The following is a 13272-nucleotide window of genomic DNA, read 5'->3' as shown; positions in this document are numbered from 1 at the left end:
TTATAGCCTGCTACAAGTAATGCACCAGAGGTAAGGAGTAATGCACGGAAGAAAGGAGTAATGCAATGGGGTAACACGGCAGGAGTAATGCAATGGGGTAACACGGCAGGAGTAATGCAATGGGGTAACACGGCAGGAGTCATGCAATGGGGTAACACGGCAGGAGTAATGCAATGGGGTAACACGGCAGGAGTCATGCAATGGGGTAACACGGCAGGAGTCATGCAATGGGGTAACACGGCAGGAGTCATGCAATGGGGTAACACGGCAGGAGTCATGCAATGGGGTAACAGGGCAGGAGTCATGCAATGGGGTAACAGGGCAGGAGTCATGCAATGGGGTAACAGGGCAGGAGTAATGCTATGGGGTAACAGGGCAGGAGTAATGCTATGGGGTAACAGGGCAGGAGTAATGCTATGGGGTAACAGGGCAGGAGTAATGCTATGGGGTAACAGGGCAGGAGTAATGCTATGGGGTAACAGGGCAGGAGTAATGCTATGGGGTAACAGGGCAGGAGTAATGCTATGGGGTAACAGGGCAGGAGTAATGCTATGGGGTAACAGGGCAGGAGTAATGCTATGGGGTAACAGGGCAGGAGTAATGCTATGGGGTAACAGGGCAGGAGTAATGCAATGGGGTAACAGGGCAGGAGTAATGCAATGGGGTAACAGGGCAGGAGTAATGCAATGGGGTAACAGGGCAGGAGTAATGCAATGGGGTAACACGGCAGGAGTAATGCGATGGGGTAACACGGCAGGAGTAATGCGATGGGGTAACATGGCAGGAGTAATGTGATGGAGACAGAGAAGTAACAGGAATAATGTGACCGAGTAACAGATACAGTCTCAGGAATACACATATTATTTTATGTCTAGAGCAATAAATACCTTCTGCTGTTTCTCCGGAGCGCCAACATCAGTCAGCCGATAACTGTGATCATCCCATCGCCCGTAGGCTAAATCTAGGCCACCCAGGAACACCACAGACTGGTCTATGGCCACCATCTTCTCGTGGTGGGCCCAGAGGAAGACTATGGAGGAGACATGATCCGGGTGACGCATCACCTACATGAAGAGGAAGAGATCACTGTAATCAGACACATGGTGAGGGAGTGAGAGGAAGAGATGGGGAGTCGGCACTGTAATCAGACACATGGGGCCAAATGTAATAGGGTGAGAGTTTAGAAAAAGTGAGAGTTTAGCAGTAAACTCTCACATTGGTTGAGTTTTATCTTCAAAATGGGAAAACATCTGAATGAGATTTTAAATCGTGAGAGTTTTTAAAGTCTAAAAAACATGCAAGATCGCTCTGTTACTTTGTTTTTGGACTCTATTACATTGGCGAAGTTTAAAAAGTGTCAGAAACTCTCACTTTTCTAAACTCTCACCCCATTACATTTGGCCCATGGTGAGGGAGTGAGAGGAAGAGATAGGGAGGCGGCACTGTAATCAGACACATGGTGAGGGAGTGAGGGGCAGAGATGGGGAGGAGGCACTGCAATTAGACACATGTTGAGGGAGTGAGAGGAAGAGATAGGGAGGCAGCAGTGTAAGCAGACACATGGTGAGGGAGTGAGAGGAAGAGATAGGGAGGCAGCACTGTAATCAGACACATGTTGAGGGAGTGAGAGGAAGAGATAGGGAGGCAGCAGTGTAACAGACACATGCTGAGTGAGTGAGAGGAAGAGATGGGGAGACGGCACTGTAATCAGACACATGGTTAGGGAGTGAGAGGAAGAGATGAGGAGGCGGCACTGTAATCAGAAACATGGTGACAGAGTGAGAGGAAGAGATGGGGAGGCGGCACTGTAATAAGACACATGGTGAGGGAGTGAGAGGAAGAGATGGGGAGTCGGCACTGTAATCAGACACATGGTGATGGAGTGAGAGGAAGAGATAGGGAGGCAGCAGTGTAAGCAGACACATGCTGAGTGAGTGAGAGGAAGAGATGGGGAGGTGGCACTGTAATCAGACACATGGTGAGGGAGTGAGAGGAAGAGATGAGGAGGCGGCACTGTAATCAGACACATGGTGACAGAGTGAGAGGAAGAGATGGGGAGGCGGCACTGTAATAAGACACATGGTGAGGGAGTGAGAGGAAGAGATGGGGAGGCGGCACTGTAATAAGACACATGGTGATGGAGTGAGAGGAAGAGATGGGGAGGCGGCACTGTAATAAGACACATGGTGAGGGAGTGAGAGGAAGAGATGGGGAGTCGGCACTGTAATCAGACACATGGCGATGGAGTGAGAGGAAGAGATGGGGAGGCGGCACTGTAATAAGACACATGGTGAGGGAGTGAGAGGAAGAGATGGGGACTCGGCACTGTAATCAGACACATGGGGCCAAATGTAATAGGGTGAGAGTTTAGAAAAAGTGAGAGTTTAGCAGTAAACTCTCACATTGGTTGAGTTTTATCTTCAAAATGGGAAAACATCTGAATGAGATTTTAAATCGTGAGAGTTTTTTAAGTCTAAAAAACATGCAAGTTCGCTCTGTTACTTTGTTTTTGGACTCTATAACATTGGCAAAGTTTAAAAAGTGTCAGAAACTCTCACTTTTCTAAACTCTCACCCTATTATATTTGGCCCATGGTGACGGAGTGAGAGGAAGAGATAGGGAGGCGGCACTGTAATCAGACACATGGTGAGGGAGTGAGAGGCAGAGATGGGGAGGAGACACTGTAATTAGACACATGTTGAGGGAGTGAGAGGAAGAGATAGGGAGGCAGCAGTGTAAGCAGACACATGGTTAGGGAGTGAGAGGAAGAGATAGGGAGGCAGCAGTGTAAGCAGACACATGCTGAGGGAGTGAGAGGAAGAGATGGGGAGGCGGCACTGTAATCAGACACATGGTTAGGGAGTGAGAGGAAGAGACGGGGATGCGGCACTGTAATCAGACACATGGTGAGGGAGTGAGAGGAAGAGACGGGGATGCGGCACTGTAATCAGACACATGGTGAAGGAGTGAGATGAAGAGATGGGGAGGCGGCACTGTAAGCAGACACTAATGGTGAAGGAGTGAGATTAAGACTAGCATAGCACCCTGGGAAGCAGACACCACGATGGTGCAGTGGCTGAGGCATTCCGCAAAGCTCTGTAATTTTGTGGTATCATGGTGTGTTTTGGGGTTGCAGGTTTTGTCCCCTTACCTTGATATTGGGGTGGAGGAGCATTAATGCCCTCTTGCTGTACCCGCTGTTAATGCCCAGAGCCAATTCTACCTCCTTGAACAGCAAAACACAGACCCGCACTCCGGCCTCCTGCAATAGTAAATAGTATTATTACCAAAGTACAAAACAGAGAGAAAAACTGACTCCATGGGAAGAATGAAACATTCTTTGCAAAACGCTTAGAAACATGTAGGCGATATACAGTATAAACAAAGCATAACTAATAAATAAGCCCCTTCCTATACATAGCGCACTAGTGTAACACGCTGAAGTCATTTAAATAAGGGAGAAAGAAAGTTCTAACAACATTGTTTCCCTTGTTTTACTTGTACAATTTTGTAGTCGTTAGGTGGACATCACCCCAGGTAACACACAGAGCAATAGGAGGAGATCTGGCAGACTCCGCTTGCCAAGACCAACAACCATAGGGTGGGACATTGAGAGTAATGTTCTTTGGCCAACCCATCTAAAAGGGGGCGGAGACTCCCAACCACAGTGCAATACTTATCGTAATGCCCGGTATACTCACCCAGCTGCCCGGTATATCGGCCCAGAGTGGATGCCCAGGGTAATATGTGACCTTATCACGTGGGTCCCTGTGCCGGAGTCCACCGCTCACATTAAAATAAGTATTACGATGGGGTTGGTCGCTCTATACCCTGTTAAGATTACGAACTGGTTCACTAATGAGGTGAGAGTATATTACAGAAACGGTGGAGAATGTTCTCCTCCCAGGAATTGTACAGTACCCAGACAGAGCCTGAGAAACACTATGCACAACATGTACTTCAGTAACGGTGTATGGTGCCATTAGGTGAGGAGATGGAAAGAGCTCATACGCCGCCTGTACTGACCGCCTTATGCTTCAAAATGATGTCAAGCCTCCAATTATCATCAGTTGCCGGTCGCTTTAGGTGGATCTCAGGGCTGAGCCTACAGAGACGAGACATTAGAAATCAGTGCAGGTCTGTCTGAGGTACTGGAAACCGATGAAGAACAACAGTAAGTAATAACGGTTCCTTTGCAGAGTAAATAGGTCATCTGCAGCGGATGGAGAGACAAAACTGGCAACCTACAGACAAAACCAGTCCTAATATCTACTGAACAGGTCACTATGTACTAAAGCAGTTACAACAGATACCCCCACAACCTCACAATGTTCCACTTCAGTCCAACCAGAGACCTCCTGAATCTCGCCAAGTCCTTGAGTAGATCTACAGGTACCCTCATGCATGTCACTGTGTACTGGAGCATCCCTACAGGTACCTCCTGTACATCGCCATCTATTATAGCAGTACTATGGGTACCTCCTGTACATTGCCATCTATTATAGCAGTACTATGGGTACCTCCTGTACATTGCCATCTATTATAGCAGTACTATGGGTACCTCCTGTACATCACCATCTATTATAGCAGTACTATGGGTACCTACTGGATGTCACCATACACTAGAGCAGTCCTACAGGTACCTCCTGTACATCGTTATCTATTATAGCAGTACTATGGGTACCTCCTGTACATCGCCATCTATTATAGCAGTACTATGGGTACCTCCTGCACATCGCCATCTATTATAGCAGTACTATGGGTACCTCCTGTACATCGCCATCTATTATAGCAGTACTATGGGTACCTCCTGTACATCGCCATCTATTATAGCAGTACTATGGGTACCTCCTGGATGTCACCATACACTAGAGCTGTCCTACAGGTTCCCCTGGATCTCACCATATACTGGAGTAGCCCTACATAAACCCCCCTGTATGTCACTATGTGCTAGAGAAGCCCTACAGGTGCCCCCTCGATACCAACATTTACTAGATCAATCCTTCAGGTACTCCCTGGATATCACCATGTTCTAGAGCAGCCCTACAGGTACTCCCTGGATGTCACTATGTTCTAGAACAGTCCTATACATACCCCCTGGATGTCACCATGTTCTACAGCAGTCCTACATGTATCCCCTGGATGTCACCATGTTCAAGAGCAGTCCTATACGTACCCCCATGGATGTCACCCCGTTCTAGAGCAGTCATACACGTAGTACCCCCTGAGTGACACCATGTTCTAGAGCAGTCATACACGTACCCCCTGGATGTCACCATGTTCTAGAGCAGTAAACCCTGTGTCACCATGTAGGACTGCTCTAGAACATGGTGACATCCAGGGACTGTTCTAGAGCAGTCATACACGTACCCCCTGGATGTCACCATGTAGGGGGTATGTGTAGGACTGCTGGATGTCACCATGTTCTAGAGCAGTCCAACATGTAGTACTGCCTGGATGTCACCATGTACTAGAGCAGTTCTACACGTACCCCCTGGATGTCACCATGTTTTAGAGCAGTCCTACATGAACCCCCATGGATGTCACCATGTTTTAGAGCAGTACTACATGTACCCCCTGGATGTCACCATGTTCTAGATCAGTACTACACATAGTACTGCCTGGATGTTACCATCTTCTAGAGCAGTCATACACGTACCCCCTGGATGTCACCATGTTCTAAAGCAGTCTTACACGTACCCCCTGGATGTCACCATGTTCTAGAGCAGTCCTACACGTACCCACTGGATGTCACCATGTTCTAGAGCAGTCCTACACGTACCCCCTGGATGTCACCATGTTCTAGATCAGTACTACACAGACTAGAGCAGTCCTACACGTACCCTCTGGATGTCACCATGTTCTAGAGCAGTCCTACATGTACCCTCTGGATGTCACCATGTTCTAGACCAGTTCGACATGTACCCCCTGGATGTCACCATGTACTAGAGCAGCCCTAAAGGTAGCCCCAGATATCATTATGAAATTCAGTCTTACCACCAATCTGTGATAAAGATTTCCTCCCGTGCCTGCAAGAGGGCATCGGCCACAGCAGCAAAGTAACCGGATCCATTAACAAACCTGACGATAGATATAAAGGCACAGATGACGGAGGTGGGGGGGGGGGGGGCAGGAGAATAGCAATGTAGAGGAAAGTGAGGTGGGCTAGGGGAGGTCCGCATGAGCTACATCCTCACCATTTCACCTGCGACTTCTGCCTCACTGGGGCATGGGCACCAAACCGGTGAATGCTCAGGAAATCCTTCCCATGATCCTCAGCAAGCTGGTTAATCTGCTGCCCCCACCAGCGAGCCTGGCGATACCCGCTGCACTTTAGTATCAGTGTCCTGTAAATTACAGAGAGACGCTCAGTATCTGGGTTTAGGGCGTCAGAAATAGCGCTGCGTGACCCCGTATGGGGCACAATTATGGGTTTAATGGGGTATTCAATCGCAATGAAGAACGGGAACTGTATCAGTCCTTGGTTTTCTGCACTCGCCTCCAGTTCCTCTACATCTGGATTACACAGAACACTGTGGGGCTAATGCCAATTTGAAGGAACGCCAGTTGGCGAAATATCTTGGGTCATTCTGCTCTGAGGAGGCTTTGGAGCTGAGCGCACCCAAGTACGGCGATGGGGAGAGTCTCGCACATTGCAAGCCAGGTTTTCTTCCAGCTGTGTCAGGCCCTGTGTGTGGGAGGGAGCCTTCAGGTACTTTAGGATTTTCTTCATTCATTAATGTTTGACTTAAATCTTTAGGTCGGCTAAAGGCTCAGACACACTGTGATATAGTCGGGGTAGGGGGTCCCTCTCCTGGGGTAGGTGGACACCTCCTTACACACAGCAGCCAGGAAACAGCACACCAGTCCAGGGTTTTCATGCAAGCTGGTCGGAACCAGTTTGATTGTGCAATGTAAGTCACAAAATAAACAAAACATATAAATAAGTCCTAGCCCGTCTGGGCACTAACTAGACAGGTTATTCCCTTTCTACAAGTGGCAGGGACTACTGCCTTACCACAAACACAAACACAGCACTTTCAAATATCACAGTGTCTCTGAACAAACCTCAATTTCTGTTTCTCCCCAGGGTACGTGAGACACTGAACCAAAACCTAACACAGCTTATCTGAGCCACTTCCAGGTGCAACTACTAATCAGCCTGCTCTCAGACTGAAAGGCCCAACACCTGGAATGGCCTGTGGGTGGAGCCCTCCCTCTCTTCTCACATCCACACCCCCAGGACCCTTTATCCGGCTTTTACCAAAAGCCGACACTTCTAGTCTGTTTGGCATAACAGACTTTTCCTGGCTTTTTTTTTTTTTTTAAAACACATATGAAAGGAATCTGAGACACACATATATGATATCCCAGACTTCTCCAGTGCTTCTATCACAACACTTAACGATATGCTCCATGAGGGATATAGTTAAGCGTTTCCCATGCACTTCCGTGCTCAATGTCGTTAACGATATCGATCAGTGATGGCACCCTTTGCAAACGGATCATAGGGATATTAAGCATCACTCTTGCATTGCCCATATAAAATTTACCAACCGGATATGTTTGTGGTATATTTTGTCAACATTCATAATATCTACACTCATGGAATTCTGACAAAACGTCCCTGGGTGGTCTAATGGTGACTTACCTTGTACGGTGGGTCCAGCTGTGTCTTCTGGACCCAGCGGTGATGTTAGGATATCTCCCAGCAGATACTGCACAGCTTCCGGTGGCGAGTATTCCTAATCCTAGCCTACCCCTAAGGTGTAACCTAACCTCCCCTCCCGTAGCCCAACTTTCCCTCTAGTGTCTAACCCTAACCTCGCTACTTGTAGTCTAACATGGATGTAGTTAAATTGCCGACCAACGGCATGCCGGGTGACGAGATCCCGGCTCTGGAATGCCGTACTGGGGACAAGCCACTGGAGCTAGAATCCCGACAAGAGGGGAGATGCCGACGCCAGGATCCCAACAGCCAGCATGCTGATGGTAAGTACAGCGGGAGCCCTTAGGTCTTAGCCACAGGGGGGCGGTATAGGGTTAGGCTACTGGAGGGGGGAGATTAGGGTTAGGTACCACTGGGGGAGGGGGTTGGGTTAGGCACTAAGGGGGGAGGGTTAGGTTCAGGCACTAACAGGGAGGGTTAGGGGGTTAAGGAGGGATGGTTAAGAGAACTTACCTCTCCCCTGTCGGGATTCTCAGCGTCGGGATGCCGCTGTCGGTCTTTTGACAACAGGCATACCGAGTGGCGGGATTTCATACCGAACCTGTCTAAACCTCCCCCTAGTGTCTAACCCTAATCTCTCCTCCTGTAGTCTAACCCTTCCCCTAGTGCCTAACCCTAATCTCTCCTCCTGTAGCCTAAACCTTCCCCTAGTGTCTCACCCTAACCTCTCCTTCTGTAGCCTAACCCTCCCCCTAGAGCCTAACCCTAATCTCTCCTCCTGTAGCCTAACCCTCCCCCTAGTGCCTAACCCTAATCTCTCCTCCTGTAGCCTAACCCTTCCCCTAGTGTCTAACCCTAATCTCTCCTCCTGTAGCCTAACCCTCCCCTAGTGCCTAACCCTAATCTCTCCTCCTGTAGTCGAACCCTTCCCCTAGTGCCTAACCCTAACCTCTCCTCCTGTAGTCTAACCCTCCCCCTAGTGCCTAACCCTAACCTCTCCTCCTGTAGTCTAACCCTCCCCCTAGTGCCTAACCCTAACCTCTCCTCCTGTAGTCTAACCCTCCCCCTAGTGTCTAACCCTAACCTCTCCTCCTGTAGTCTAACCCTCCCCCTAGTGCCTAACCCTAACCTCTCCTCCTGTAGTCTAACCCTCCCCCTAGTGCCTAACCCTAATCTCTCCTCCTGTAGTCTAACCCTCCCGCTAGTGCCTAATCCTAACCTCTCCTCCTGTAGTCTAACCCTCCCCCTAGTGCCTAACCCTAACCTCTCCTCCTGTAGTCTAACCCTCCCCCTAGTGCCTAACCCTAATCTCTCCTCCTGTAGCCTAACCCTTCCCCTAGTGTCTAACCCACCACCTAGTTCCTAACCCTAATCTCTCCTCCTGTAGTCTAACCCTCCCCCTAGTGCCTAATCTCTCCTCCTGTATTCTAACCCTCCCCCTAGTGCCTAACCCTAACCTCTCCTCCTGTAGTCTAACCCTCCCCCTAGTGCCTAACCCTAATCTCTCCTCCTGTAGCCTAACCCTCCCCCTAGTGCCTAACCCTAATCTCTCCTCCTGTAGTCTAAAACTTCCCCAGGTGCCTAACCCTAATCTCTCCTCCTGTAGTCTAACCCTCCCCCTAGTGCCTAATCCTAATATCTCCTCCTGTAGTCTAACCCTCCCCCTAGTGCCTAATCCTAATCTCTCCTCCTGTAGTCTAACCCTCCCCCTAGTGCCTAACCCTAACCTCTCCTCCTGTAGTCTAACCCTCCCCCTGGTGCTTAACCCTAACCTCTCCTCCTGTAGTCTAACCCTCACCCTAGTGCCTAACCCTAACCTCTCCTCCTGTAGTCTAGCCCTCCCCCTAGTGCCTAATCCTAACCTCTCCTCCTGTAGTCTAACCCTCCCCCTAGTGCCTAACCCTAACCTCTCCTCCTGTAGTCTAACCCTCCCCCTGGTGCTTAACCCTAACCTCTCCTCCTGTAGTCTAACCCTCACCCTAGTGCCTAACCCTAACCTCTACTCCTGTAGTCTAACCCTCCCCCTAGTGCCTAATCCTAACCTCTCCTCCTGTATTCTAACCCTCCCGCTAGTGCCTAATCCTAACCTGCCCTTACCCTAACCCTCCGCTGCCAGTCCATGCAGAATGTGAACACTGCACATGTCCATCATAACTGTCGATTTTATGATTGTGCCGTTTAAAATGCTGATATTACGAGTACATCCCCTGGACGGCTATATTGCTTATTGTAGGTCTCAATTTTTATAGCGGATCCCACAAAAGCCCCCAGAGAATAGCGTACGTATTTAGGTATTTTGTGCTGACATTTTCCCTATTACAATACCATTATATTTTACATTTCTGTTGTCTTTTATTACTAGCGCTCTATTTTTATAGGTCGGTTAAAAAAAATACTCGACATTATCACATACATACGGTCGTGTCTTGGCGTGTAAATCTGCCACATCATCTATAATCACCAATGCGTTTCCCTGGTGTTCATGCAAAGCCAGTGGCTAGCCCGCCTTCGCTTGGGAGTGAGGCAGCAAACCTGAGGCTTTGCAGATGCTCTGGAACCACAAGACCCATCAGGGCAGACCAATCAAACCTGCCCAAAAATACATGAGCCGGGTAAACACGTAGATGTGCTTTGCAAGTGGGGAACTTAACGAGGTTGGATAAGGAACAAACCGTTATTCTGCAGAAGGCTCCCATAGACTTTCCACCAGCTTCTCGACCTTTAAATCGGTCACTGTGAAATCATCTTTACCGAGATGCTCACCCAGACTCTGTCCCCCTGCCCTCCCTCATTGGAAGATCTGACGTGCAGGGCCCTCTGCACACTTTGCATTGGTTAACTTTATGGTGCAATACCCACAGGCCTCGTACATTGCTGCAGACAGTGATATGATATTTAATATAATCCAATACAGTGAACACAGCAATGCTATCTCCTTTCTAACCCAGTAATGTCTGGACACTTCTGTGGGCCCCCGGAGAAGACACAAGCAGTCCGGGTGGGCTCAGCAAGGCTTTGGCTCGGTTTTGTCGTGCTGTGAACGGCAGATTTTGTTTCCCCCCAAACAGACTGTTGACATCTGTGAAGTGGGTACTTTCCACAGCTATTTACAGACCTTCTCAGTAATGATTCCCGTATGCTGTCCGAGGGAATACACGAGGTCACATCACTGAGATTAAACAGCCATTTCATTTCCCAGGGACGACAGCAGAACAAGCTGGGACAGGGAAACTCGTCCTTCTATAGTGAAAGCCTTTGCAGCGATCGCAGCGTCAATAAACAAAATCGGATTCACATTTAACTAAACCGAAGATATTTCTGCATTACAGGCTGAGTCTCGCTAATCTGGCAACGCTGCAATAAGAGGACGACGGATTACATAAATCTTCTGTCCCCAGCAGAGGGAATTTAGGGATGAATTCCTGTAAGTGCTGAGCTGGATAAGTAACTGAATTATGGGAACTGTCAGACAGAACCATTATCTGATTACACGGAGACATATATCTGGGAGCAAGACCACAGCAAGATCGTCAGATTACCTACACCGATGTTCTTCAGCCTTTACAGTTACAGCTCATGGGATGGGATTTAATCGCTCATAATAATTTATGATAATTTGCGCCATTTATTCGTCTCTTATTACACAGGACACAGCAGCAGTTCCTGCCCCGTAATGCAAAAATAAATAAAAAAAATTATTAATAAATCACATGAATGACCAACTAATCCATAATCCCATCACGGCCAGTCTATGAGATTAATAGTTTCATGCTTATGAGACATAATTAAATTGCAGCATTATGCCGGCGCTGGATAAAACAGGCCGCACAGATCGCCCCATACATAACCACCTGCGGTAAAATATCCCATGGCTGGTAACACGCACACGCGTCCACCAGCGCAGAGTGTGGTGGTGAGATCGCTAGATCACTGCTACACCTGTCGGAGCCCAACAGACCCTTAATTGAGAACTGTTCCACATACTAGTCCCCGCTGACAATCTCTCCTACTGGGAAGAAGGAGCCTCTATCGGCCCATTGTATTGTTAGGTGGTAGAGCTCTATATCCTGTCCAACCCTTAAATTTGATGGGATCTTAGAGTTGAGTACAAGAGAGGAAGCAGCCACCCTTCCTCCTGACGCACTACCATCAACCATCGGATCAGCATCTCCCCACACACACGACCATCGTATCACGTGGAGTCCCGTCATACAGAGAGCATCTCCCCACACACACAATCATTGATTCACGTGAAGTCACGGCATACAGAGAGCATCTCCCCACACACACACAACCATCAGATCACGTGGAGTCCCGCCATACAGAGAACATCTCCCCACACACACGACCATCGGATCACGTGGAGTCCCGCCATACAGAGAGCATCTCACCACACACACAACCATCGGATCACATGGAGTCCCGGCATACAGAGAGCATCTCCCGACACACACAACCATCGGATCACGTGGAGTCCCGGCATACAGAGAGCATCTCCCCACACACAACCATCGGATCACGTGGAGTCCCGGCATACAGAGAGCATCTCCCCACACACAACCATCAGATCACGTGGAGTCCCGGCATACAGAGAGCATCTCCCCACACACAACCATCAGATCACGTGGAGTCACGGCACACAGGATTGTTTTCTTTAGATTATTTTTTGGTTTCAATTTCATTGTTGTGGTTAACCTGCGAGTCATTTATTACTTCCGCTGCTCATGCAGAACCTCTGAGCAGTATTACCTTGTACACTGTATTACATATATACTACTATTCTGAGTTTGCAGTGCTGTCGAGCCTCTTGCATAGGGTCCTAATCATAAACCATTTATTACTGGATAGACCAGAGGGACTGTACATTTTCAATAACAAATATAATGAGAGGGGCCGTTAGTAAATCTCCCCATTACCTGGAGTAGTTCTCGATCCTGACGCCGTATTTGGTCTCTGTAGGTTTTTTACCAACTTGGGTTTTGAATTCAGGGTCAAAGAGCAGCACAAAGGAAATTTCCCCAGAGTCCGGCTTCAGATACAGGAGGAAGGAATCTTTTACCACCAGCCACCTAGAGGAGACAAGGCGAGAGATTCTGCTCAGACCGCGACCTGCCCGACGGGGCCAAGGTCACGATACAAACAGGAGAGTAGCGTACACTGTCCTATTTCTATCAGGGCCGGGACATTGGAAACGTAAGCGGAATGTGAAGATGCAGAACCACTTAGCAAGCAAAGGGGAAGAAGTATCAAGCTTAGGGGCAGATCTATCAAGCCTTGGAGAGAGAAAGTACCAACCAATCAGCCCCTAGCTCAGTTTTTAAACACAGGCTGTAACATGCCAGTTAGAAGCTGATTGGTTGGTAGTTTATACTCTCCACACTTTGCTAAATCACCCCGGTTATGTAGCTAACATGAGGCTGGACGATACATGGTCACTGGCTACAGGGTCTCATTCAGAGCCGCTCGTAAGCGGCCGTTCGCTCGTTCCGAGCGATGTTTGCACATCTGCGCATGCGTACGGTTTGTAATACACATGCGCGAACCAGTCAGTGCAGCCGAAAATCGTTTGTTCGCTATATAGCGAATGCCTGCTAATATGAGTG

General features: G+C 48.7%; 1 protein-coding gene across 6 annotated transcripts in view; it reads right to left on the bottom strand.

The window, feature by feature from the left end:
- PLD2 (phospholipase D2) overlaps positions 1 to 13272 on the bottom strand; it is an 86439-nt gene that overhangs the window by 40604 nt on the left and 32563 nt on the right. For all 6 annotated transcript variants that reach the window (XM_088459511.1, XM_088459509.1, XM_088459515.1 and 3 more), the window contains exons 9-14: positions 12586 to 12738; positions 6198 to 6347; positions 5998 to 6081; positions 4027 to 4105; positions 3152 to 3262; positions 888 to 1064 (exon numbers count right to left, since the gene is read on the bottom strand). In XM_088459511.1, the coding sequence (XP_088315637.1) occupies positions 888 to 1064; positions 3152 to 3262; positions 4027 to 4105; positions 5998 to 6081; positions 6198 to 6347; positions 12586 to 12738 (754 nt within the window). The remainder of the gene's footprint in view (positions 1 to 887; positions 1065 to 3151; positions 3263 to 4026; positions 4106 to 5997; positions 6082 to 6197; positions 6348 to 12585; positions 12739 to 13272) is intronic.

Source organism: Taudactylus pleione, unplaced genomic scaffold (assembly GCF_031769625.1).
Source record: "Taudactylus pleione unplaced genomic scaffold, aTauple2 ptg000913l, whole genome shotgun sequence".
Taxonomy (NCBI): domain Eukaryota; kingdom Metazoa; phylum Chordata; class Amphibia; order Anura; family Myobatrachidae; genus Taudactylus; species Taudactylus pleione.
The sequence above is the reverse complement of the archived record's forward strand: the minus strand, read 5'-3'. Positions and strand labels throughout refer to the sequence as shown.